Here is a 26,147-nt window from a genome sequence, read left to right as displayed (position 1 = left end):
CTTAGCCTTTTAAGCATAATGACTCTTGTCTGATTTTAGCATGTGCTTAATTTTCAAGACCCTATATGATAGCTATATTTAAAAAGTAGTACGTGTGCTATTTTTATTTATTGCCCTTTTTTTGCAGCACTTCCCAAGCAAGGGATTGGAGGAAACAATATTACGAATATTGTGCTTTTCAGGTATATATCATAACTATTTTTGGCTTGCCCTCGTTAAAGGGGAGGTATGATGGCTGAGACAGGATTTCAGATGCTGTTTTCTTTGAGGTGTGTTGCCTTCTACAGGAATAAAGAGGCAACCTCAGGAGGAAAAATGTGTTTTACTTAGAAGAATATCATAGTGTAATTTAAGTACCTGTACTGAAGAATGCAGTTTTCAATGAAAACATGAACTGATGAATGACAAGGAAGCCCCTTCAAGTTGTTATTAAGAAATGATGCTAAAGATGGAAGCATGGAGATATGAGTGCGTAACTGCCCAGCTAAAGGATATCAAAAAGGAACATTGCCATATGAACAAAGTTAAAACCAAAACAACCCAAATACCTTTAAATTACAGTAATTACACTGAGCAGCCTTTTATGGAATTGATTGTGGGCTCCAGCTGTCATGGAAGTTGTTGGAGTTTTCAAATTAAATTGTTCCCTCACATGAAGTTATGAAGCATTAACTGTGTTTCACTCACCCAAATTGAAGGTTTCCATTTCTAGATTAGTTCTACATCTGGGTCGTGCTAGGGAGTTGAAGATTTCGGTGGAATCAAGGTCTTTCAGAAGGGGCAGAGTCGCAGTTCTTGCCTTTTTGTGCAGGATTGCATCCAGCGTTGTGACCTTAAAGGGTTTTTTTTGTATTGAAGGCCAGAGCTCTTGGAGCTTTTCTCAGTCTGTGAAGATGGCTGTGAAAAAGCCCAGCTCCCTGGCCTTGGGGGTCCTCTGGAGCTGGAGGGAGACTGCTCCATTCAGCAGGAGCCTGCTGCAGTGTCACTTTGGTAATGCTGTGGTGGCCTTGCCATCATCAAATCTGCTGGAAAGCTGGAAATAGGGACACAAATCTTACAGCATGTCCACAGGGCAACTCCTATATCTGCATTCTCAGCTGCACTGTACTCACTTCCCACTCAGTGGGGGGTTAATCTGCTCATGAGGGGTAAAATTTTCCTGCACAGAATTGGGAATAAGCCTCACTTCTGGATTGGCTGGTGTGATGTGACTGTTTTCCGGATCCAGCATTGCTGTTTCTTGATTTTCTACCTTGCCAATTTATCTTTATTCATGGCCTGTGCAGGGCACTGGTTGAAGGAAACATTGCTCCAGGAGCAGCTGGAGTAAAGGATGCCTGGGTTGGTTTTTGTCTCCTCAGTTTTGCACTTAGAAAACAAGCAAATATTGTTCGGATTAAAGAAAAAAAAAGGCTGCTATGTAAAATTTGCTCAGAACTCCGTACCCCTCTTTGGTTTAATCATCTAAGAACAAATGAGATTTTCTGTTGGGAAGTAGTTTTATATGTATTTGTGTTCCTTGCCCTTGTGCAGTAGTACTGCCAATTATATTTATTAGCCCTAAATATTAAACAGCTGGAAGGATTCCATTGTATATAAATAAGACATTTGAGACCTGGAAGGATGCCATTTCTAATACAGCCAGCTGGTGCTTTTTACAGTTACATTCAGCACAACACTACTGAATTTCACTGTACACTGAGTGTTGTGTTAATGACAATAGGAGAATGTGGGGTGGTTTGGGATTCCTCTAGGAAAAGCCATTGTGTAAAAATACATTGTTTTGAAAGACTGGCTAGCAAGGAAATGCTATACAATGCACCTGTTTTGTGCATTTTGATGTAAATACTTTTTTTGTTTATGTGTTTTGCTGGCAAATACAAAGCAACAAACTGCAGGGGCTTTTCAAATGTGAATTTTTAAGTGTTCTGGTGCCACAGATGTTTTTCACCTTCTCTGTTGTGGTGCTGTTTTCCCATTTAAGTAAGAGTTTCATGCTTAAAAATTCCTGTTTGCTGGTGCTTCTGAAATTGTTTGCTAATGCTTTGGGGGTTTTTTATGAAGGCATCATTGACTCTTTCTTACAGTACAAGAAGTAACAAAAATAGTAACAAAAATGTTGCCCTACCATTAATTTGTTCCTAATCTATGTATTAGAAAACTGAGGCATAAATGTGGGCAAGGGATATCTTCCTGTTTAGGTAGCCAGCAAATAGTTTGGAGAAGTGGATTCTTCCCATTTTTAATTGACTGTGTCCTGATTATTTCTTTGTAGAAGTTTGCCATCACTGCCTGTGTGGCTACATTGAGTTTTAGGTGCTAGGTAGTGAACCAGAGGATGGTGCTGGATGACCTAATACTTTTTATTTGTGTTATTATTAAATATTTACAGAAGATTATTGTTATGAGTCAAGTGTCATGTCTAACATTGTGTGAAATAACTTCTGATTATAATTACTTGAAGACACTTTTTTTTTTTCACCAGGTTGCCACATCCACAGCCGTGGGTGAGTTCCATTTTGGGTAAATTTCTATCTCTGAAACAACTACACTTAGAGGCTGAATCTTACCTAGTTTATTCAATGCTTGTGGAGAAAGGTGCTTTTATACAAATTATTGTTCAGTACAGATTTCAGCCATGGGGACTGTTGTGTTGAGAACTTCCCAGAAAATCTGCTTCACCTGGGAGATAAATAAGATTGAAACCTGCTTCTCCAGGAGATATATAGCCTATGAAAAAAACAATGAAGCTGTAAATGGTTTGCTTGTCCAAGCTCTGAATGGGTGTTTGAATGCTGGATTCAGATGTCTGTTAGGAACTCAGATGTTATCCTCGTTGTGGTGACCTTTTTATCTCACTGTGATTAAGAGGCTTTTGCTTGCTGAAGGGTGAGAATCAGCTGTCCTTAAAAAATTTGATGATGAAGTACTCATCTGTCTGCCAATTAGAGATGGGGGGAAAAAGATGGCTTTCCTTGTCTTTCTGCAGTTTGGTTTAATTTTTAGTTTAGTATTCCCATGATAAGGTATGTGCTCTTGCTTTCTCAATATTGTTTATGTGTGCTTAGCTGCTGTAAGGAAGTTATTTATTATAATATTTATTTTATTTTCCTTCCCACTTCTTTAAAAACTCAGAAGCATAACTGCATGGAACACAGATCTGACTGGTTTGGATAATTTGGGATAAATTTGGAGCTAGTTGTATGGTAAAATGATAGACTTCAGTTTTTCTTGGGGAGATTTAGTATCTGGATACTCTTAATAAGAGTTTCTCATCTCACCTGAGCACTCAACAGACAAGATACTAATATTTTGTCTTGCTTGTAATTCTGAAACAGTTTTGCTTAGCTGTGAAGAAACCCAAGTTTTAGGTTGAAGCTATGAGTGTACCAAAGTCTGTGTCTTGGGAGGGTTTATGTGATGGAAATGATCCATTTCATTGTGTGTATAACTTAATCAGAAAACTCTTGCAGTGCGACTTATTCTTTCATTTGCAACTTAGAAAAAACTAAAAATAAAATCTGTGGCCAGAGCCAGTGACATGAAGTAATTTCATTGATTTTTGAATGTCAAATGTAGAAAAAAAAATTCCGTGGTACTTTCAAAGTTTCTTAAACTCCCAAATCAGATCATTTTCAGTCCTCTGATCTCAGCTGGTTGGTATTTATGGGCCTTGAATCAGCATCTTTGGTGATGTTATGAGGAAAGTTTCCATACTGATGAGCTGCTCTGGAATGCATTCTCCTATAGTATGGTCATTACAGGGTTTTTGTTAATAACAACCTTTCGGAGCTCTTGCCTCCTGCTACTATTTTGTTGAACTTTAAAATAGTATGTGGGAAGGTTCTGGTTTTTATTTAGACTTGAATTATTTTATTGCTCATCTCAAGTTGGAGTTTTATTATACTTTGTAGTTTAAGAGTTTTATAGCAACATGATGCTGACAGAAAAAGATGGGGTTTTTTTGCAATCACACAGTTGCATATATGTTGTATTGTAAGTCACAAACATCCTTCCGTTTCTTATTGTAATTCAGATTTTTTTTTTTCTTATGATGGATAAAAAGACACAAAAAGTGATTTCACAGGCAGGATGAAAGAATTGAGATCACTCGTGTCCTAGATTCCCACACTGAGAGGGAGCTTTTTATTGAGGCTGCTCATGACATTATAGAAACGTCCTACATTCACTGCTGTGCATTTCCTTTTTTAAAGAAATTGGAAGAAATAAACCAAAGCCGTAAGTCCAGCACACTTTCAGATCTTGGAGAAGAAAATCCTTTTTGGCCCAACTTTGTCACTCAGAGACAGGAGTTAGACCCTCTCACTGGGAATCTGGAGATTTTTGTACACCACTGAAAGGAATCTCTTGTTTCCTGTTGTTAACAGTATCCAACGAAGATTTTAAGAAGTGAAAAGCAAAAAGAAGAACATTTTCCAAAAGCCAAGTTACACGCTGAGAAGGGAGTGGTGCTATGGCACTTCTGGACATGTTTCAGAAATATTGAAGGTGCCTGAAGGCATCAGGGGAATATGATATAAATACTGTGTAATAATATGAATTCAGGAATTGTGCCCCACATCATTCTGACATAGAGTCCCTTTTTTATAAACACTTTTATAAAAACATCTTCCTAAAATTTTTTGAATTTATCATTCCTGTTGGTCTTGTAGGAGGATAGTCCTGTCATTTTTCATGTCATTCCAGAATTCAGGACTTGGCTATTAATTTCCTCTCTAGCAATAGCTAGGACTGATGAATATCCATTAGTTTTGTACAGTTTTGAAAGAAATTCCAGCTGGGACATCTCTGCAATGTAATGTTCCACGGACCAGAGTTACCGAAGATTTAGTTTTTATTTGTCACTACCTTGATCTCATTTGATTGATAATAATTTAAGCCAGTTTCCCCAGGTTGGGACTGTTTTGTCCATGGCAGTAATGTGTGAGTGACCTCTCCCTCTCCTTATCTCGACCCATGAGTCTTTTTTTGTATTTTCTCTCCCCTTTCCATCTGTTTTACTATTTTCCCTGCATAATTTCATCCCCTGGAATAAGAATTTCTCTCTGTTTATTTTTTTAAAAGAAATTTTGTAACTGTTTTAACTTTACAGGACAAGTTGAACATGAGTTACAAGTACAGAAATAAAAATTAAAACAGGTGCAAATATAGGTGTTTGAGAAACGTTAACAGAAGAAGCTCATGGGTCATGGAATGAAAATTGTCTCAATATCCTTGGTGATCTGTTTACCATGAAGATCACTTGGAGATGGCAACACAGAGGCTTACTGGGAAGAGTTGCAATGTATGAGCAATGCAAATGTACTGCTTGCCTTTTACTTTGATCATAATAGCTATTGAATTTCCAAATGTATTTGAATCTGGTACATACTGTGATTTGGGTGCTCTTCCTGTAGTTTTGGTGACTTATTTCATGTTTTTCTAATGCAATAGCTGCAATCTCCACAATTTTATAAGTGTTAAAATATTTTAGTCAAGTTAGTACCTAGTGTGAGAGTGGCATTGCCCTTCAGCAATGCCTCAGCATTAAATGATAGATTTAAAACTTTGTTGTTCATGAAGGTGGACTAGCACAGACTTCCAGGCAATTTGGTCTTCACTGAAAATTATTGAAGTGATAATTGCATGAAATTATTAATTGAAGCTTCTAGGTGAAGAACATAGTGGTGATGCTACCTCTGTCATGCAAGTCCTACATCTACATTCGAAAGTCTGTGTAAGCGTGTTGGATAAGAAACTTAGTAAAAAAAAATTACTATCAGGCTTGTTCAGAAAACTAACATCTTGCTGTGGAGATATTTTAAACTCTACAAGTTCCTGGTTTTGTCTCTATCTCCCACTGGACATTTAAAATAGAACTGATTAGAAATTATATGGAGAAGATAATCACTAGATGACTTCTGAATCAGTGTGAGCCGCTTAAAATGTCTGTAAAATTTAGTTTCATTATATAATCTTACCTAGTTTCATCCGGGTGTTGTTACTGAGTGGTTATTTGTCCAGGTAAGAGCTCCAGAGAGCCAGTGCATCCAGTTTCTCTGGAGGGCAATTATGGCATCTGAGGGGCTCTTTGCAGCAGGGTTAGATCATTGGCTCAGGGCCTGTGCTTGTGCAAGGACATCTGCCAGAGGAGAGTCCTTCACTCATTTTTGGGAAGTTGACAGAGGCTGGGAGCCAGGGTCCAGCTGCCTCTTCTGCAGGCAGTAGCTCATGCTTGTATGGTTGGTGCCAAGCTCTCAAGTGGCCACGAGCTCCAGTGTGGTAATTTTGACTCAGAAAGTCCCTGCACTGCTGGCTCTTTTTGGCAATGGATCCTGCTGTGGCGTGCTGCAGTATATCAGCTGCTGTAGACACATCCAAGATTGTGTTTTAAACTCTGTTGAACTAGTCAGGAAGAGATAAAACTTGTGTATAGTCAGGTCTGTAAAGTGAACTCCAGTAAACTTGGTTTCAATTAAAGAAAGAGTATTTACACTACTTTTATCTGCTGGTTTAATAATGTGATTTAAAATCACATCTTCAGTGGTGTGTGGACAATTTCATTGTGCAGACCAGCTCTTAGTCAGATCAAAACTTCCTTAAATCAGCGGGTGGAGACTGAGAACTCTCAGATGCTACTCTGATATGTTTTTTTTTTTCCTTGCTTTGTATATGTGGGTTATATACATGCATTGTAAACCCAAGAAACTGTAAACACTTCTGCGCCACGGTTTTTGTCTTTATAGTGGGAATAGTTCTTTCCTCTCCTACTGTCTGCACTACACTAAAGTCCTGCAGCAAAAGGTGCTTATGTAAAACAAGTAATTATTAAACTGAGATCTTAAATAGGAAATTGATGTGACTTGATTTTTGAGGGAAGATGTTTTTCTGGTAGAAGTTCTTCTTTGTCTCCCTCCCCTAGGGGTGGCATTGATTTATGACAGCATACTTAATTCTCCCGGTTTTGTTGTGGGGCTTTTTTTTAACTTTTTCCTGTGATTGGTAAATATTCCTTTCTAGACAGTGTGACTTTAGAAAATCAGGTAGGATTGGTATGTGAGTAATTTACAATTAGGAAGCCCCTTCCTTCATGTTTTGGGTCAAGAGAATTTGTCAGCTGATGGCTGCTGTAAAAACAAATCATGGCCCTGTATTCTTCAAAAACCATTCTAGTGTCGTGGCTTATGTAGTCCACAGAAGAACCAATTAATCAAGATATGGTAAATTGGTAGCAATTCTTAGTCCAGCTCAACGCAGTTTCCAGAGGTATTGTTTGTCCAGAGTACATATATCCCAAGGAAAATCAATTGTTATGCCTTGAATAAATGTAAAACTGTAACATTTTATTGTGACTGTATGGAATTTCAGCTGGAGCCATTGGCTTTTGTTTAATCTTCGAAGTAAAACTGGTTCTAATAGTGTAAATGTGTGTTGTTCTTGAGGATCTCTTCTGTTTGAGGTGAGTGTAGTTCTTGTAAAGACATGGAATTGTGATGGAAAGGACAGCACTGCTTATTGTTTAGGAAATCAGAGGGTTTTAATAATGCAAAACACCTTGAAGTAACTTGGTAAAAACTGACTTATTAATGGTGAATTCTGTGTTCATTTAAGATGTTTATGTGTTTTAATAAGAAAAAAGTAAGAACAAGTTCAACCAGACTTCATTGTTTATTTTATAGTGATGTCCAAGCAAAGTTATTCTTGCTTTTTCACAGCTTTTGCTCCAAATGTGATTTTTATTGGTATGATCATGAATCTTAAAACATTTCCTTTTCTTCTTTTTTATTTTTTAATCCAGTGGGAAGAGATTAGTGGTGTTGACGAGCATTACACTCCAATCAGAACTTACCAAGTGTGTAATGTCATGGATCACAGCCAGAACAATTGGCTGCGGACAAACTGGATCCCACGCAACTCGGCTCAGAAGATCTATGTGGAGCTCAAGTTCACCCTGAGGGACTGCAACAGCATCCCCCTGGTCCTGGGCACTTGCAAGGAGACCTTCAACCTGTATTACATGGAGTCTGATGACGACCACTCGGTCAAGTTCAAGGAGCACCAGTTTACAAAGATCGACACCATCGCGGCCGACGAGAGCTTCACCCAGATGGACCTCGGCGACCGAATCCTCAAGCTGAACACAGAAATCCGTGAGGTGGGGCCCATCAGCAGGAAAGGCTTTTACTTGGCTTTCCAGGACGTGGGCGCGTGCGTTGCCTTAGTGTCGGTGCGGGTGTACTTCAAGAAGTGCCCTTTCACCGTCAAGAACCTCGCCATGTTCCCGGACACGGTGCCCATGGACTCCCAGTCGCTGGTGGAGGTGCGGGGCTCCTGTGTCAACCATTCCAAGGAGGAGGAGCCCCCCAAGATGTACTGCAGCACGGAGGGAGAGTGGCTCGTGCCCATAGGGAAGTGCTTGTGCAACGCTGGCTATGAAGAGAGAGGCTTTGCGTGCCAAGGTAACGATGCCCTCCGTGTGCGTAGCTCTGCTCTGAGCAGGGGCTTCCCCGCCTTTCCCTGCCCTCTGTGGTGGGGTGTGCTCGTTTGCTCCAGGTTCTGGAGAGAAATCAATTAGGTGTTAAAATCACCATGGAAATGGGGTTTGTTAAAGCTGTGTAAATAACGTAATTTGCTAAAAATACTTGGTAAGAGTCAACAATTGATTTTTAGTAACATGTTATGTAGCAAATCTCAGCTCTCTTACCACTTTTGGACTTTTTTCCAGTCTACAATAGTTTTCTTAAATGCTTGTGTCAAAAAAAAAGATTTTTTTTTTTTGGTGTCTTTTTTCTTTTAAACTTTGTGGCTTGATATATGACTTTTGCCACTGAGCTGTGTTGGTTAATTGGGATTGGCTGGAAAAAAAAAAAGTAGTAATGTTTCTGTCGCATAATTACTAAATGAAGGTGCATTTGAAAAATTGATAGTTGAACTTTATTCATAAATACTCATGTATTTAACTCAATTTCCTCCAAAGTTTTGATTTCTGCAGACTGTGGTTATGTGAATGCTCCCAAGAACAACAGTACAGGGATTTGGATTTTTTTACAGAAATGGTCTTTTAAATCTTAGAGAACTGCATATTGTATTTACTAATTTTCATATCAACCAAGGTGATAGCAGCTAACCTTTTAATGCTTTTTATAAAGTTACATTTGAAGTTTTGTGCTGATTCAGTCTTATCACAGAGTGCCTTGAAGGGTGCTGGCTGTGGGCAAAGGGTCTTCCATTAAATATGTAAGTAAAAGTTAGACAGTAGTATCTGGAAATCCCGTGGATGGAAGGAGAATAGCTGAGATGTTTACTGCGGGGGGTGTGTATGCGTAGAACAGAAATTTAAAGTATTCTGAACCTTGTTGGGATAGTGCCTACTCCTTTTTATCAATCCTGCAATAATACTTGTGTCAAACAAGTCCTGGGGAGATACTTAGAGCCCATCAAACTGTAGCCAGGTTGTTGTGAAAAGTATAATCCTAAATAGCATGACTTTTTCTCAGAAAATGCCAGGGAGATGTGTGGGGAAAGGGGTAAGAGTGTTCTTGCTTTGATTTCCTTTTAAGTAGATTTAAAATAATTTTTTACCCTTGAAAAAATTGAGTAGCCAGGTCTGAGGATGCTTTTTTGAGGTTAGATACTGATATTAAGAAAAAAACCCAATTAAACTCTTCTATTAAGAGCTGAATTCAGGGGTGGATATTTTATTGTTCAGAACCGCTTTACCCAGGGCCTCCTACAGCTGCACTTAGACATGCTAAAACAGGAGTGATACTCTTTTATCCACTGCCTATGTTCTTGCTTGCCACAGAGCCTCTAGTCCTGTAAATGGTTGAAGGCTGTTGGTTTAGAGTTTCAGTTACACGTGAGCCCAAAGAGACAAGCACTCCAGAAAGTGACAGACTACAAGTGAGCAAAAGGAAAGCTAAATAAATTAAACTTTTATTTAAAATGAGTTCTCAGATGCTTGGGGCAGGCAAGGTAGCTCCTACTGAGTTCTACAGAGAAAATCAGACTATAGAATGAAAATATTTTTCTGGTTTTTGTTGTTTGGTTTTTTTTCTCCCATACCTTTTCTTTTTTCCTTTTTTTTTTTTTTTTTTTGCCTCCTTGCTCACTGTTGATCAAGGGGGTTATATATGATGAAGCTGTTAACAATAGTGACAGGTCCTTCTGGTTTATTCAGATTTAACATAGAATGTTCTACTGACTTTTCTTGGAAGTCATCTTGATCAGATTCTTTCAGTGTGATTGAAGTGGCTCTCTGATTGAAGTGTCTCTCTGGAAGCAGGAACTCAAAACCTCCTGTTTGTCAGCGTTGGTGATGCAGCAGGAGTTGGAAAACTCAGAAAACCAGTTCAGTTTTCACCTCAGCCTCAAGGCTGATCCTGCATCTTTCCTTTTCTTTTTTTTTCTCTCCTTTTCTTGCTCCATCTTTTAGGGTGTTTAGGGATTTTTGTGTTTGTTTGGGGTTTTTTTTTGTTTTTTCACCAAAAGGGCAGTAGAATGGGGATTGTAGCAATGTAACACCAAAATGGTGTTATAAGCATTGGCTGGAATGAAGGCATAACTAAGGAAAAATAAGTTTCAGTTGAAGTCTAAGTAGCAATTAGTAACAGAAGTTATTGTCTTCCCAGTAGGTGAAAACATTTAAGAGCTTAGTGTCCGTCACTACTTGATCCTGCTTTCAGACTGTTTCTGATTTTGTTTGTTTCCCTAATGCTGTTTTCACACAGTGTCCTCTTGCATGAGCAGGAGATCATCACTGAGGATTAAAGTGGAGGACCTTAATGGTATAAGGTCAGCCTATATAAACTTCATTCAGAACAGCTTTTCTTTGTACTTGGAAAACTGGGCACAGTCATGGCCTCCCAAATAACACAAATTTCACCAATTTCCTTGACTGCTTTCTTTTCTCTGCATAAGCAGGAAAAGTCAACATAAACTCAGACCATTTTTTGTTACTGGTGTATCTTTTTATAACACATTTTTATGTAAGCTGTGAAAAGCCAGCTCAGCTGATGGGTTCTTGCTGGATGGAATATTGTCCTGTTCTGGATCCTGTTGACTGATTTTACATGTAGAGCAGCAACATCCCTACCTGTCAGTCAGTGAAAGAACTTCACTGTGACCATCCTTGTCCTCTTTGTTGTGTGTTTGTGGAGAAATGATTTCCCAAAAATGATTTGTAGACCTCACTTTGAGGAGTTTGGGTATTTGTGATACACTTTAAATTAACAGTTTAAGATTTAATTCCTCCTCTAGCAAAGGCTTGTGCTCCTGCTCAGTGTTTTGGAGGGATTAGGTTTGTCTGAAGTAAAGTAAGATGTGTCGAGGAGCAAGATGGAAAAGCCACCCTTTCATACCTGTTTTCCCCCTTAATGAATACATTTGTTAGTTAATTAAAATGGTATATGTCATACACTGTAAGCTGTTTGTTATTACAGCTTTGTGAGTACCACAGGGATCCTATTTAATCTTATTCTAGTATTTCATGGTTGAACAGGACTTCTTCCTCACAGCCTCTTTTATAAATTATATTTTCCTGCCACTTTGACCAAGCTACATCTTTCTGTCATCTTCTCTCTTAGAATTAGTGTGTTTTAATTAGGGAGAAAAGAAGCCAGCTGTCTGGAACTACACACTAAGCTTAATGCTTTCTAATAATCTCCATCCTGCTTCTCAGTCAACAAGGAAAAAAAATCATCTTTTCAATTTGTTCCCCATCAAACAGGCAGAGTAGATCAGGTCAGAGGTTTGTTTGTCTTAATATTGTTTCTCTGACAGTGACTAATGGCCTTAAGTCTCTTTAAGTTTTTATGGCAATGAATGCCATATCTTGCCTTGTGTGGAAAACATAATTCCTTGCTGTGTTTAAGCCTTCTCTTTTAGAGTCACTGGGATAAGTTTTTCCGTGTCCTTGTATAGTGAGGGAATAACTGCTCCCTTTTCAGCTTCCATATTAACAAGTTTCAAGATCCCTTTCATGTCTAATATCTCATCTCTAATAATCCCTCTGTTCTGAACTTTTCCTCTCTACTAGTGCCTTCTTTTTTAGAGGACAGACTAACTGCTCTATACCTCATCCTTTTTGACTGCCCCTTCAAAGTAAACAATGTGATTTTTATGAAAAGGGCAATGAGTCTTGTGTGCACTATTTAAGTTTCAAGTGCAGGAGGAATTTAGAAAGTGGCTTAGAGTTTGGAATAGCCCAGAGATTGAAAGAAAGCATTCACATCACCTGCCCCGTGAGGGATCTGTACATGGAAAAGCTTGACTCAGTTTTGTTTTGAACACTGTAGAAGAGATAGATCTCACTATCTGATGGTTGGGGTATTGGTATCAAAATAAATGGGAAAATGTAGACTAAGTGGTAGAAGAACTATCTGTAGTTCTGTAATGGTCTAGAAGGCTCCTCAGGGAAATAATGGAAGCCTCATTTCAGGAGTTGTTTTTAAAAAAATTGCAGTAACCAGATGATAAAGGAAGTCCAGCACTGTCAGGTCTGGACTAATAAATCTTTTCCATCCTGCATGTGTCTATCTGTTGTTGGTTTATTTCATGCACTTCAGAAAGACCAATTGGACATGGAGAAGGTTATTTTTCATTGCAATATCCTTAATTAGCAAGCATGCAGTGGGCAATTTTTTATCCATGTGGGACTATGAGTGAGCTTGAATGCTCTTTTGAATGCTTCCAACAGGTGACCCTTTAGACCAAAACCAAATTTTCTGGCTCTGGTTATCAAATGAAACATTTAAATAGGTAGGCCTGAACAGAATGACCCAAAAAGCACAGAATAACACTTTATGCATGGTATTGTTTCAAGGTATAGTTCTAAATTTTTGTTGCTGGAATTGAGTAAGTCTGAACTGTAAATTTCCTCTGTAATACTTTGCAATAAAGTTGTAAGTCTTAATCATGAGTGACTGATACATTTTCTATAACAAAGCCAGAAGGAAAAAGAGAGTGGAACCCTATGACAGCTGGTGAGGGGTCAGTAGCTCTGACCCAGGAAGAGGTGACCGGTCCGGAGAGATGGTCCCAAAAGGAATCGCCCTCCTGAGGCCCGGTGCCTTCCCTCAGCTGCTGGCCAGGAGGGTCTGTGCAGAGGCTGTCAGCTCTTTAGTGATTGTCAGCTCGTGATTCCAGCTCAGCTCTGCAGGGCAGCCTCCAGGCCAAGCCAGGCAGAGAGAGATGAGAGGCTCGTGTGGCTGTTCCACACGGGGAAGCTTTATTAGTCCGGCAAAGGGGAGCCAGGGACGGGCATCTCTCTGCCCTCACAGGGGCAGGGGGCTGGCTTTATGGGGATACAGGGGTGGGTGCCAGAGGGTAATGCCAATGGGCTACAAAGGATCTGCATAGGGTCTCCCAGACGATTCTGGGTTTGTCGTCTTCTTGCCATAACTGAAGAGTAGCTGCCTTCCCAGGGGAGTTCTGCTGGGAGATTGCTCAATCTCCTTATCTCAGGAGACATCCCTCCAGGGCACTGGCTGGGTATACCCTACAGAACCCAACAGTCCTTCCTTATGTATTTAACTTTTAGCTATTAATCAGGTGCATTGAATGGGAGAAAAGGGAGTGAGGGGTAAAGGAGGGAGAGGTTAATTTCACCCACTGTGCCTGGTTATTGCAAAAACTACTTCACAAAACTTTTCCTAACACTAAATTTTTCAGTGCTTCAAGTTGTGCAGTGAGTATGTCCTAAATCATAATTCTCTCTCTGAGTTTCTGGAGATATGAAAGGAATGCCATCTGTGGCTGCTAAATCTGAACCATCACATACATTGTTTAATTCTTTGAGTGGAATGACTGCTCCACTTGGGGTAAAAAAATGTAAAACACCATTAATACCGAGGAAGCAAAGCATTTCTCCAGACTTTTTTTTTTCTCTGAGCTTTAAATAACCATTTTGTCTCTGCATAAGTAAATCTAGTTTTTACTTTCCTAGATCAGTAGGAAAAAAGTATGACTTTACATGTAAAGAGAAAAAAAGATACTGTGAGGAACTACTCAATTTTGGGCAAGTGAAAACAGAAAGAAGGCACAAATGCTTTTTGCAACTGCAAAGTTTCCCTTGGAATTAACTGAGTGGCTTGGATGTGTTACTTACCCTGCAAAAATGTGTGGCCTTAACTCTTAGACTCTGCACAGGAGCAATTATATTTCATAAAATGTAGGCACTGATCATATGGAGATCATACAATATAATAATGGACCTATCAAGAAAGTTTCCTTTTACATGAAATCTGAAAAAAGCTGGGGATTCAAATTTTTTCAAGCAGAGGTCTGAGGGGTGTTTTTTACTCCTTTGGTTTGTGTTGTTTTGATTTTAAAAGGCAGGAGAGATGCTTTTTAAAAGGACTCTTAATCTTTCAAGCTGGTAAACTAAAATGACAGCAGCTATAAATTATGAATCACTTTATTTGTAAAATATTCATTGTTTTTATCCACTTTATATTATATAAGTACATAAACAGAGCACAACAGGGAAAGATTTACCTTCCTGCTTAGAATTTATTTAACTCTCATGAAAGTTATGTAGAAGATGTCCAGATGATTTTTATGGGAGAAGAATTATGTTGCACTCAATACTTCCTAAAGATCCCAGGCAACTTTATATGTAATATTTTCTGACTGTCACAAATTTGGGAAATATTCTCCAATTTGTTTGTCATAAGCAGTAGATATAAAAATGCAAGTTTTTAAGGCAAAACTTATGGGACACAATTTTATGGTTTTCATCCACATCTGTCACAAATCCTGAAGAAAAAAAAAATCATTCTGAAATTATTGGAAAAGAGATTTTTTTGATACAATACTATGCACATTCTCATGTAAGAAAAGTGTTCGTTCAGCCCTTTTTAGTTTCTTGAAACAAATCTTTACTAAATTTCTTGGCGATAGTGACAGAAGTATTTAAAAACATGATTATAAATATTACTATAAAGTTTTTCATGTTCAGTGATTAGGAGCTTAAATGTAACATTACTGTTAAGTGTTCTTAGTAAACTTAGCAATAAATCTCTCCAAGTTGTTCAGTGCTTCAGTGCCAATATATGGCAGGACTAGATAAATTTTTGTATTTAAAACCACTTGGGAAATGGAAAGGTTCACTCAGAAAAAATGGAAATATTTGCCAAAGTGTTAATGACTCACAAAATGCAACTTAGTATAGCTGTATGTTTGTTTAATCCAGATGTGTTAGCACTTTATAAGTGTTTGTTCTGCCACTTTTTGGGTGTGTTGACAATTCCTTCCTTGTCTTCCTTACCTGCTTGACAAGCAACAAAATGACCAGCCCAGTCTAAACCCTGTAAAAAAACCCCTCCACACCACACCCCACTGCCTGGAACCCAGACTCTCCACAATTTAACAAGTTTGTGCCACATTTACTTGCTCTTCTTAATGCAGAAGTTCTTGCCTTAGTTCTCTGACACTCACGTGTTCAAGAGCACTACCCCTGAATTTGTGTGCAGGGTTTTCCTGCAGGAATCTTCTGGATATCTGTCACCGAGAATCCTAAGGGATCTCGCTGGCATTTCCTTAACCTTTTCACTTTAATGGGTTCCCTTCTTAGGAGGCTTTCAAAAGATTAAAAACTAAATAATGAGTATCATCCTCGGCACATTTCTCTCGCCATGCCTTGAGTGATTTTTCAACCTTGGAGCTGCAGGAGGATTGCATTGTCAGTGGGAATTCAGGGAATGTTGTCCCCTCCGTTCCTCTGACACTGGCAGAGTGTAAAGAGCCGTTTGACAATCCCCTATTAGTTCCAGAGTGGGACTTATAAAGGCTAACAGGGGTTTGCATTGCCACTGACAGCTGGCACTAGGCTTTAAATAGAGAGCAATTGCAGCAAGAGCTGTGAGTTTTGATAACACACAACTCTGAAAATGCTCTCAGAGTAAGGACCATCTTGAAAGATGAGTACGAGACGACGAGAATCTTCTCTGAGTCTGCTGCTCCTCAGCGTGAAGCACAAGATGTTGTCAAAACATGCTGTTGGCAGACATCTAAATAACCAGCAATTGATAGCAGACTTTATTGAAACACTCAGGCTGTGGGAGAAGTATCAGCATTTGCTGTTTCTTGGATGACAAACTGAATAACATTCAGTTCATTTGTAGTGCTTCATCCTCCCTGCGTTTGAAGTTGCAGTTTTATTCTTTACAGCACGCCAGGAAAATAATAACTTGCACTTCACACAGCCGTTTAGGGAGAGAAGATGCAAAGTTCACTGCCTAGAATTTGTTTGTAGCTTCAGCTTTAAGTACCTGCATCAGATACCCTGGCAATTAGTGGGGGTATTGTTCTGAGGCAGGGACAGACCTAAACAATGACAAATCCTTCACAGGTCAAGGAGGTGAACTATTTCACTGTCATGGCTCTGTGGGTTCAGTGGTTGTCTACTGTAAGGTTAAAATTTGATGTGATAATTTAGAACAGCTGCACTTTGACAGGAAGATTCACTTTCAGCAAGGGAAGAGAAAGCCATATGGTAAAAGTTGATGCTGTGCCAGACCTGAATAGCTGCAGAAGTGATACAGGACAGTTCTCTTCAACACTATGTTCAAAGTAAGGCATTTTACTTGCCATTGGTGTTCCCAATCTGTGTGCTTTTTTGAACCATAACTTAACTGACCTACAAGTACTTTTTCCTAGTTATTTTTATATAATACTTTTTATTAACAATGATGATTAATTGACAGAAAAGGGTGGTGGGCTTTAAAAATACACGTTCATAGCCCTGTGCAGACCAGTCTTTGTGCTCTAAACACATATCAAAGTTTCATAGAATGTTTGCTTCAAAATTTTCCAACTATTTAACATTTATTGTTAGAGGATGTGTCCCACACTTTAATTCAGATGCTTTTAGCAAAGTAATTCACTTAAGTGACGCTGCCTTTATTCACATACTTATATTTTAGTAAATTGAACATGTGAAATAGCATGAAATATCATGAAATTAGTAATTCCCAGTGCTCATCCTAAACAGTAGTGGTCAATAGGAATAAGGTGGTCATCAGGAGTTCAAAATCTTATGCAGAATTCATCTGTCCCCCAATTTGGAGGAGGGGACTCACTTGTCACAATAATTAGTTCTAGGTAAAAAAAAAGCCCAAAACATAGACTCCTTTTGATCTGGCAGAGATTTTTAAGGGAAGGAGAATAACAGAATAAATTACTTAGAGTGCCCAGCTCTTACCTTTAAAAAATGCGACTAAACAAGTGACCAAAAACCTTCCACCAGCAGTGCACTTGCCACTAGAAATACTTTTTTTTGGTGTGTCCCATTCCCCCATCTCCCCCCCATAATGAGGATGGGACAAAAACCCGTTGTTTAAAGAAGAAAAAAATTCTTTCCTTCTCCAAGAAAAAGAAAATCTCTGAGGTGATTATAGTAAAGCAGTCAAATATATTGAAATGGTCATCTGTTACCCAGCTGAGCTTAGAAAAGACCTAAAGTGTGGCAAAAATTTTAAAGTTAAATATGAAACACGTTCTTTGATGTTCTGCAACCCTATACAGAGGTCATTTATGCAGAGTTTAACCTAACCTGACCAGCCCCTTTATCTCTGTAAGAGGTAATTCTAAGTTTAAGGTATGTACCTATAGAATTGTTCATTTATAAATGTCTTCTGTAGCATTTTTTTAATGCCACATTAATAGTAGAATCTGTAGAATTAACTGTAGAATCCAGTGAGTAAAAATTCCTCCTCTGTTTTGCTAATGAACGGCATAATGTAGTTATTATTATTAAAATATATACAAGCGAATTATTCAATAATATGTAATTCAGATTTAACAGGAGCACCTCCAGCTGCTGTAATGTGCCTCTTTAGATGCCAGAACAACTTGAACTCTGAAGGTCTAACAGGACTTTTTTTCCTGATTTTGGTAATGTGATCCTAATACTGAGATGACAGCTATGGGCAGTTTATTTTAAGAAGCTACTCTTCAAATCTGTTCTAGGAATTTTCAGGTTTTGCTCCCAAAAGAATAATGTGGAAAACTAAAACAGGGCTGAGGGACTGTGACTTGAAGTGGAGTCAAGGTGTATTAAACACGAGTATGAGATCACTGTTGCAGCTGTGAGACTGGAGTTATCCTGGGGAGGAGGAGGCTGGGTAGGAATCAGGACTGAATCAGCTGAAGAAGTAGCTGGCTAGAAATCTCAGGTAACCACAGCTAATGAACCTTCTGCTTCATTAATTAATAGATCATTCCTTCAGCTGCTACTTTTATGCACTGTGTAATGTCTCTGACTTTTTTGACTGTGCCCAGAGCTTTCACCTCGAGCTCATATGAATATACAGAGGATGGACATGAAATTTTTACGTGTGTGTGGCATTTAATAAGCAATGACAGTCTTGTTTCTCACACCATGTGAACAGATGAACTGGCAGTGAAATTAACAGTAAAAGGGGAATCAGCTTCGGTGTCTCTTCTCTGCCCACACCAACCACAGCAGATGGTGGAAGAAAGCTAAAAGCATTTTTTTTAGGAGGGTCAGAATAAGAAAAAGAACTAGAGGAAAGAGAATAGAGAGAAAAAAAATCACCATAGTAAATAAAATATTGTTTCACCGAAACCTAAATGCTACAATTAGTATTCTCAAAAAATCCCCAAAACTAAGAGGCTCTCCTGAGAAAAGAAAGAATACTGATTTTAGTTCAGACAGGAGTGTGAGTCAATGGTGTCTTTAAAGGAAGATGTAAATCTGGTATGTAAGTTTTCTCTGTGCCTAACTGCTAAAGATATTCATGTTTCAGGGGAAAAAAATGTGGTGGCTGCTTCGAGTCCATGTTTGGGTATAAGGTAGATCTCACATGGAATTGGTCTGCAAATAATAATAATATCAGAACAGTAATAATGAGTGTGTTACCCTGGGAGATTTAAAGCCAATGTGAGGTACAGTAAGTGGGGACACATCTCCTGTGTCTCAGTGAGCCCTGTCTAAATGAAGCTGCAGACTAGAAAGGTTTATTGTTTTCTTAAGAGCCTTCCTCTCAGAATGCTCTCTCTGAATTTTGTCTGGACAGCATTTTAAGAATGTTTCCTTGATGTTTCTTTGTGTCACTGAATTTTCAAGGGCTCTGATGAATACGTGCCTAGCAGATTCTCAGAAATTATGGAAATTACATGGGGGGTTGGACTGGAAGATCTCCAGAGGTCCCTTCCAACCCTGTCAGTTCTGTGATTCTGTGAAATTGAAAGCCCAAAGACTCCACCTCGTTCTAAACTCAGTGGATTGGGGCTTTTTTGAGTTTGAAAAGCCTTCTGTCCAGTGGATTTAGCCCTGCTCTGCAGAGTTCTTAGCAGAGGGACATGAAATAAAGCGCTTGTCAGCGGCCATGTCTGCATCCATGGTTTCTCTTTGCAGGGATGACTCAGAGGTGCAGTTTATCATCCTCATCCTTTGGGAACAGCTGCTTCATGCCATATTCATGGGCAAGCAGCTGCTGTGGCCAGGGAGGAGGTGTGTGTGCAGCACAGGGGAACTCAGAGTCCTCCTGCTCTCTGCTTTCTTTAGCTGCTTACAGCAGGGGAGAGGAGGGTATCAGGTGATGGATCCCTCAGGGGGTTGGAGGAAGAGGGTGGCAGAGCTTTTTGGGCTGGTAAAAGTTAATCCATGTTTGCCCTCACACTGCAGCCATGCTACTGATCTGTTCTAATCCACAGCAAATCTGAAATGTGATGACAATAATACAGCTCGCAGGAGTTTTCACCCAATCGGATTTCGAGTTTTACCTCTGATCCACATCTGCAGTGTGATAGCAACCTAACCTTTTAATTTTTAATCTCTTTCCTGACCAACTAGGCCCTGCTTCCCCCCAAAAGTTAAATACTAGTGTTTGATTGAAAAATACACAATGCACTGCCAAATCCTCTGGTAAAAGCAGGTGTTCAGGCACAAGCCTGTTTAGTAAAGAGCTTATTTAAACATGGATTAAAGGCTTCTTTGGAATTGAATACGTTGTTTTTTTCTGTGCAATAATTACTTTCCAGAGCCAGTGTGTCTAAATGACTGTCTTAAAACCTAGTATGCCCTCTATCCCAAATTCTCTTATAATTCAGAATTATCTTATAGCTTGTTAGTTATCCATCTGCTGGGAAGCTTCCTTGTCTGTCTTGCAGTCAGGACAGCCAAGCTGTCACCTCCTGCTTGCCCTTGGTATCAGATCCCCAGATGTGCATCCCCAGATCGCACATCCACGAGGCTGAAGTGGTCATTCAACCTACAGGTGTTTTCTTGCTTTTGTATGGTTTGGAGAAAAAAAAAAAGCTCAGGGGGGACCTTCTCTCTGCTCTACAAGTGCCTGAAAGGAGGCTGTGGCAAGGTGTGGAGTGGCCTCTTCTCCCAGAGAACTGCAACAGGACAAGAGGACACAGCCCCAGGCTGTGCCAGGGAAGGTTCAGGTTGGCCATCAGGAAGAGTTTTTTCCCTGAAAGAGTGATCAGGCATTGGACTGGGCTGCCCAGGGAGGTGGTGGAGTCCTGGCAGTGTTCCAGAAATAACTGGACATGTCAGTGCCATGCTTTGGTTGACACAATGGTGTTTGGTCACAGGTTGGACTGGATGATGTTGGAGGTTTTCTCCAACCTTAGTGATTCCATGATTCTGTGCTCCTCTAAGTTATTTTTCTTAGGCACATCGGATTCCTTGCTGAGCTCCTGCCCTCTACATTAATCTGTTTGTTAGATTGGATGTTTGAAAGCAGTCAAGGAGTTTTCTCCTGGATCAGTTTGGTCAAATCTATCAGATTCCCAAACACATGTGAACACAAGGTTATGCATTCATAACCTTGCTGTGGGATTCAGCTGACTTTGTGAGATCATGTGCGGGACTCTGAAAAAAGTTGCTGGGAGTGAGGACTTTAGAAATTCTCTTGAAATCTTAGAGGTGAAATGTTTTGATACAGTTAAGACTTTCGGTTTTCCTTGCATATTGTAAATCTGCTTTGGGGCACTTCACCTTGTTTTGTGGCGTTTCATGATGTGTTTGTTGACTTTCTATAGACTGTTTCCATTACTTGAGAATCTGTCTGTGTCCAAAGATTGATTTAAAAACAAACCAAAGAATAAACGGTGTTGCATATTCTCTTTGCAAACAATTTAGAAACACTTACTGGTTTTGGATAACAGTCATGTCCTGCAGTAATTTGAGAAGGTTTCTAGCTGGGGGAAAAAAAGAAAATGTGTCATTTTTTCCTTCCTCTAGTAATTATGAAGATTTTTGGAGTGAGATGTACTTGACTGTTGCGTACTGGAGACTCTTGGATGTGAGCAGAATCATTCACACCAGGTCCCATTAGGAATTCTCTTTATGTCAAGTTGAACACATGAAGAGATGTGACAACTGCCATTTTGTATAAAGATTGAACAAGAAAAAGATATTTATGAAGACAATTATTGATGATAGAGGTATTAAACATTCCCATTGGAGAGTCATCAAAAGTGTGCTTGCGAGGTTTTTGTAACTTCCAGTGAAATGTTTCCTAACAAATAAAGGCTTGTTCATTCTGGGGGAATTCACTTGAAGAGAAATGAGTAAAAATGGCCAGTGGCTCTGGGAGTCCTTCTCCCTGAGGAGCAGGAGCACCTTCTGCACCAGCAGCCATCCATAACGTCAGAGCATTCATTTCTCCCTTTGTGGTTGTTAACATAACTTTCCACTTCACCTTCTCACGCTGTGATGGACCTGCAGACCTCTGCACAAGCTGCTTTTCCTGCCTGTGTGCTGTGTTCCTGTTTTGGTAAGAGGGAGTGGGTGGGTAGGCAGGGGCAGATTTCCCACCTCAGAGCTGGCGAGCTCTTGGGCTCAGGATTGATGCTCATGGCTGGCTCGCAGTGGGAGCCACTGGAACCAGTGACAGAGACAGATGATGGCACGCTGGAGCCTGTCAGCTGAAAATGGCAGGCGCCTGAACGAGGAGGAATGCTTTCCTCATCAGCAAGGCTTGATTTTTGCCTCCTGTGAAGGTGAGACATTGGGGAATGGCTGTCTGGTGGACGATGTATTTTCCTTTGTCTTTACATTTGGGATGCGAAGTCTCTAACCACATGCTAGGGTTGTTGCTTGTGCAGTCACTGAAATCAGTGGTGGAGTTCCCATTGATTTAATGGGAAGAAGTCAAGAATTTCAAACAATCAGCTCTTGGACAGATGACAACATGTGGCTTTTTGATAAAATGCTGTGCCTCTTAAACAACGACAAATCTCTCTACAGTTAAGAAAGCAGTGCAATATATTAGTGAATAAATTTTTGTATGTGTGAAATCCAAAATCAAAATACAAATCAGGTCATGAAATTTGCAAAATTATTAATTAATCAATTGTTTAGCTAATTTACCAAGAGGAGATCTTTAACTTTGTCAGTCACTCAAAATTACCTCTTTTTTGTATTTTATTTTATATTTTTGTATTGTGATTTAAGGTACAAGACAGTTGGTGTGCTAATAATATTAATCAAGTGGCATTCTTTTAAATGCCAGCCTCTATAACTTAACATCAACATGAACATTGAAACATTTCAATGAAGTATATAACATTTGTGTGACATTAGTTCTAGTGAATGTTATCCAATTAGAAAACAAAAGCATTTGGCTGTGTGACTTTACTAATAGATTGAGTCCAACTTTCAAATTATCAATTTAATAAATACTTAGTTAAAGGGATTCTTTAGCACATATTTAATCTAAAAATAGTGTCTCACAAAACAATAAAAAGGCAGCAGCTGAGCTTCACCAGCACAAGTATTTGCAATAATTTTGTGTGTTTAAATGTAATTTTGTCCAGCTGAAACTTAAGTTAGATTGTAGAAAGCTATGTACACCCTGGTGTTTTTACAGCTCTCGTTATTCAGGATCCAGCCCTGCCACTGAAAAACTTAATGCAATGTTTGTACATCAAGGCTTTGTAAAAAAATAAATGTTTTTTATCAGTTACAAAAAATATCACCAGTGGCCCACACATGTTTTGTTACAGAAGAATTATGATAACCTGAAGGCTTTGTTTTTATTGCTTTTGGGTTTGGATTTTACAGAGTCCTCGTGGTCCCAGTTTCATTACAGCTTTATGCATGAAAAATGCTCCAATTAGCAATATATGGAAATGGTTTGCAAATGGTTTGCTCGTTCCCTGTAATTTAGGAGTTTGCATAAATTACTGCATTCACAGGACTGAACTTCCAGCATGCCTGAGGGCTTTGGGTCTGGGCTTCTGGTTCAAATCAGTCGATGCAATACCTTAAGAGAAAACCTGTCCTTTTCTGCCTTTTTTCTTGGTCTTGATGTGTATTTTCTTTTTGTCATATCTATATCTCTTTACAATACAAGTATGGATACAGATATATATCTATATAAAATACATTGATACATCCCACAAAAAGAAGAACTGAAAGTCTGTTCTCTCTGCATGCCTTGAGAGAGCAATTTGCAAAATACAGAATGGGGAGATTTATTTGAAAACATATGGAAACCACAGGGGGGAAGCCTGAAGAGGCCACTTGCCCCAGCATGGGATGCTCCACCTTAACCTGACCAGAAGCTGCTGGACCAGGCTGGGTGACCCCTTGCTGGGGCTGGCAGCCTGCAGGAGCTCAGTGACCAGGGAAATTTGCCTCTCAGGCCACTGCTGCCACGAAATATATTTCCCTGTCCATAAAGCCCAAACTTGCCAAAACATAGAGGAATTTCACCTAATGCAAGCTATGTGAAAAAGCAATGAATAACAGTTACACATTTTATCTAAAAAACCATAGTATGAAAGAAAAAAAATTGGCATGTATGTGAATTTAATTGAATTGGTGAATTGATTTGTTGGCATAAATAGTAATTGATGCTTTTAAATGTAGGAGGTCTGTTTTAAAGCTGTTTTAAAGAACAAGCTACCAAGGCATGTGCAGTGAAAAGAAAACTTGGTGCAGAAATTAAGTATTAGAATTATTTAAAACCCCTAGAAGCTCTTGTGTCTGTAGCCAAAAAAATGTTTATTTGCTGGGTTCAAGCTGAACTGTGATTGGAATACTTAAATTTTAGCTTTTTTAGGCTGGTTTGCCATGAGTAAAACTCATAATTCATTTAGAGCACTGTTGAGAAGTAATTATTCAACTAATGCAGTAAATTATTATGGTCTGAATGGGTGTTTTTCTTAATGCTTTATGGTTGGTATCTTCTCAGCTTTGTCTATAATTGTTCTGTATTTTTTGTGAGAGCCAAAATGTTCTTTTTTTAAGAGGCAGTCTCTGGCTCACTCTCTTTAATTCTGAATTATGAGTGATTTTAATCAGATGCCAGTTTCTGGCAGGTCTGTTGAGCTGAGGTGCTCAGCGCTGTCCTCTGCAGTTGTGTTTATAGCTGTCTCCCTCCTCTCCCCATCTCTTTTTTCTTTTTTCAGTGTCCAGTGGTTGCATAGCTCACCCATATTCATATTTTTTTCTTCATCCTTGATACAATCTTTTCTTATCACCTGGATTCAAGTGAGCTCAGGACCTGTTTCAGTGCAGCTCATGCTCTTCACTCAGGACAATCATTGCTTCTAGAATTTCTGATAAATATCCCTCAGGGGCTTTTCTAGGGGAAGGTATCTCTCTAAGAATAGTATTGATTATCACTTCCTGACCTTCTTTACCGTGCCCTATTCTTGCTTCAAGTGTGTTAGAAGGACCACTGCTACAGAATCAGCCAGTCTCCTGTGTTTCAGACCTGATAGTTGCACACTAGAGAAGTCATTTCCCAGTTCTGGGAGCTCTTTTTTGATGTGCTGCCCTCCTGCACTTTCCTGGGTTGAGCTTGCCTTAGTCCCAGGCATGCTGGAGTGCTGTGCTGGGGACAGGGCTGGGGACTGTGGTGACACCAGTGTGACCACAGGACAGGGCAGGCAGCACTAGCACTGCACAGGTGCTGCTAAAGCAAAGCCATCCATGAGCTCGAAGGATTCGGGGTACCTGGCTACTCCAGGAGGAGTGGGCACAGTGCACCCAAAAAGGGTTGTGAGAGGTTAAATTCCTGTAAGGGCTCAAGTTATTTCTGTGTCTTTTCCTTTATTTCTCTGTTTTGTAAAATTTGCCTGTCATATCAGGTCCACAAAATCTGGTGGTTTTAGAAAATGTATTTTTAGTGAAAGTGGACCAAGCTACAGCTTAATGTTATGGAAATACTTTGTTAAATGAGAGACTTCCTGCTTCCCCTGTGTCTCACTGGATAGTGTCTCATTCATATTTCATTGTGCTGATGATTATGTTTGCTAAGAAGCCTCTTTGTTTAATGATCAATCAGGGAATTTAATTCATTAATCTGAAAGCAGTCTGCAGCACAATAAAATATCGTCTACAGATTACAAACAGAGTACTAAAATAGGAAGAGATGCAGTTGCTTGGTCACATAAATCTGTCACCCGGTGAGCAACAGAACCCAGCTTTCTTGAGTCTCATCTCTCTGCTTGCTTCATGAACCGTGGCCACCTCATCGCTGTTTGGGAATGATAAATGCCTCCCATTTATAGGCACATATGCATGTTCTGGTCATGCAGTAAACAAAGGAGCCTTTCAGTGTTAATGAAAGTATTCACAAGGGGCCAAGCCTGTGGTCCTCATGCAGACAAAACTCTTGTGGGCTCGAGTCAGAGTTCTGCTTTGAATGATTGCTAGACCAAGCTCATAATGTGTGTTTAAAGCTTCTCAGGGGAGGAAAAGAGCTAGCATGAAACAAATCAGAAGTGAGGGTTTGGTTTGGTTTTTTCTTTTAGAATGAAAAAGAATAAATGTAGTATCACTATGCATGAGATCATATGAGAAAGCCCCTTGCAAGAGAAGTGAGGTGACTTTTGCTGTTCCTAAAATGGCTTTCCTTTAGGTCACTTCCTAAGTTTTAATTTTCATAATTCACCTGCCCAGTGACTTACAGAAGAGGCATTGCTTTTATTTGCTCAGAAAGTGATGTAGGAATGTAACGGGTGCTATTCCTTCTGATCATCCTTAACATAAAAGTTTAGTGAAGGCTCTCACATTTTGTGTTCCTGCAGACACATTAACTGGGCTTTGGTTTTGAAATTTAAGTTTCAAATCAAATTTTTCAAAGCTGTTTTCCAACCTAAATGATTCTGTGTTGCTATGATTAATTCAGGTGCTGTGTTCTCCAGGCCACTAC

At 39.4% G+C, this 26,147-nt stretch overlaps 1 protein-coding gene across 4 annotated transcripts in view; it reads left to right on the top strand.

The window, feature by feature from the left end:
- The window catches only part of LOC138116628 (ephrin type-A receptor 3), a 178,782-nt gene that overhangs the window by 46,984 nt on the left and 105,651 nt on the right, over positions 1-26,147 (top strand). For all 4 annotated transcript variants that reach the window (XM_069026115.1, XM_069026107.1, XM_069026127.1 and 1 more), the window contains exon 3: positions 7,799-8,459. In XM_069026115.1, coding sequence (XP_068882216.1) covers positions 7,799-8,459 — 661 coding nt within the window. The remainder of the gene's footprint in view (positions 1-7,798; positions 8,460-26,147) is intronic.

Source organism: Aphelocoma coerulescens, chromosome 1 (assembly GCF_041296385.1).
Source record: "Aphelocoma coerulescens isolate FSJ_1873_10779 chromosome 1, UR_Acoe_1.0, whole genome shotgun sequence".
NCBI classification, from domain to species: domain Eukaryota; kingdom Metazoa; phylum Chordata; class Aves; order Passeriformes; family Corvidae; genus Aphelocoma; species Aphelocoma coerulescens.
The sequence above is the reverse complement of the archived record's forward strand: the minus strand, read 5'-3'. Positions and strand labels throughout refer to the sequence as shown.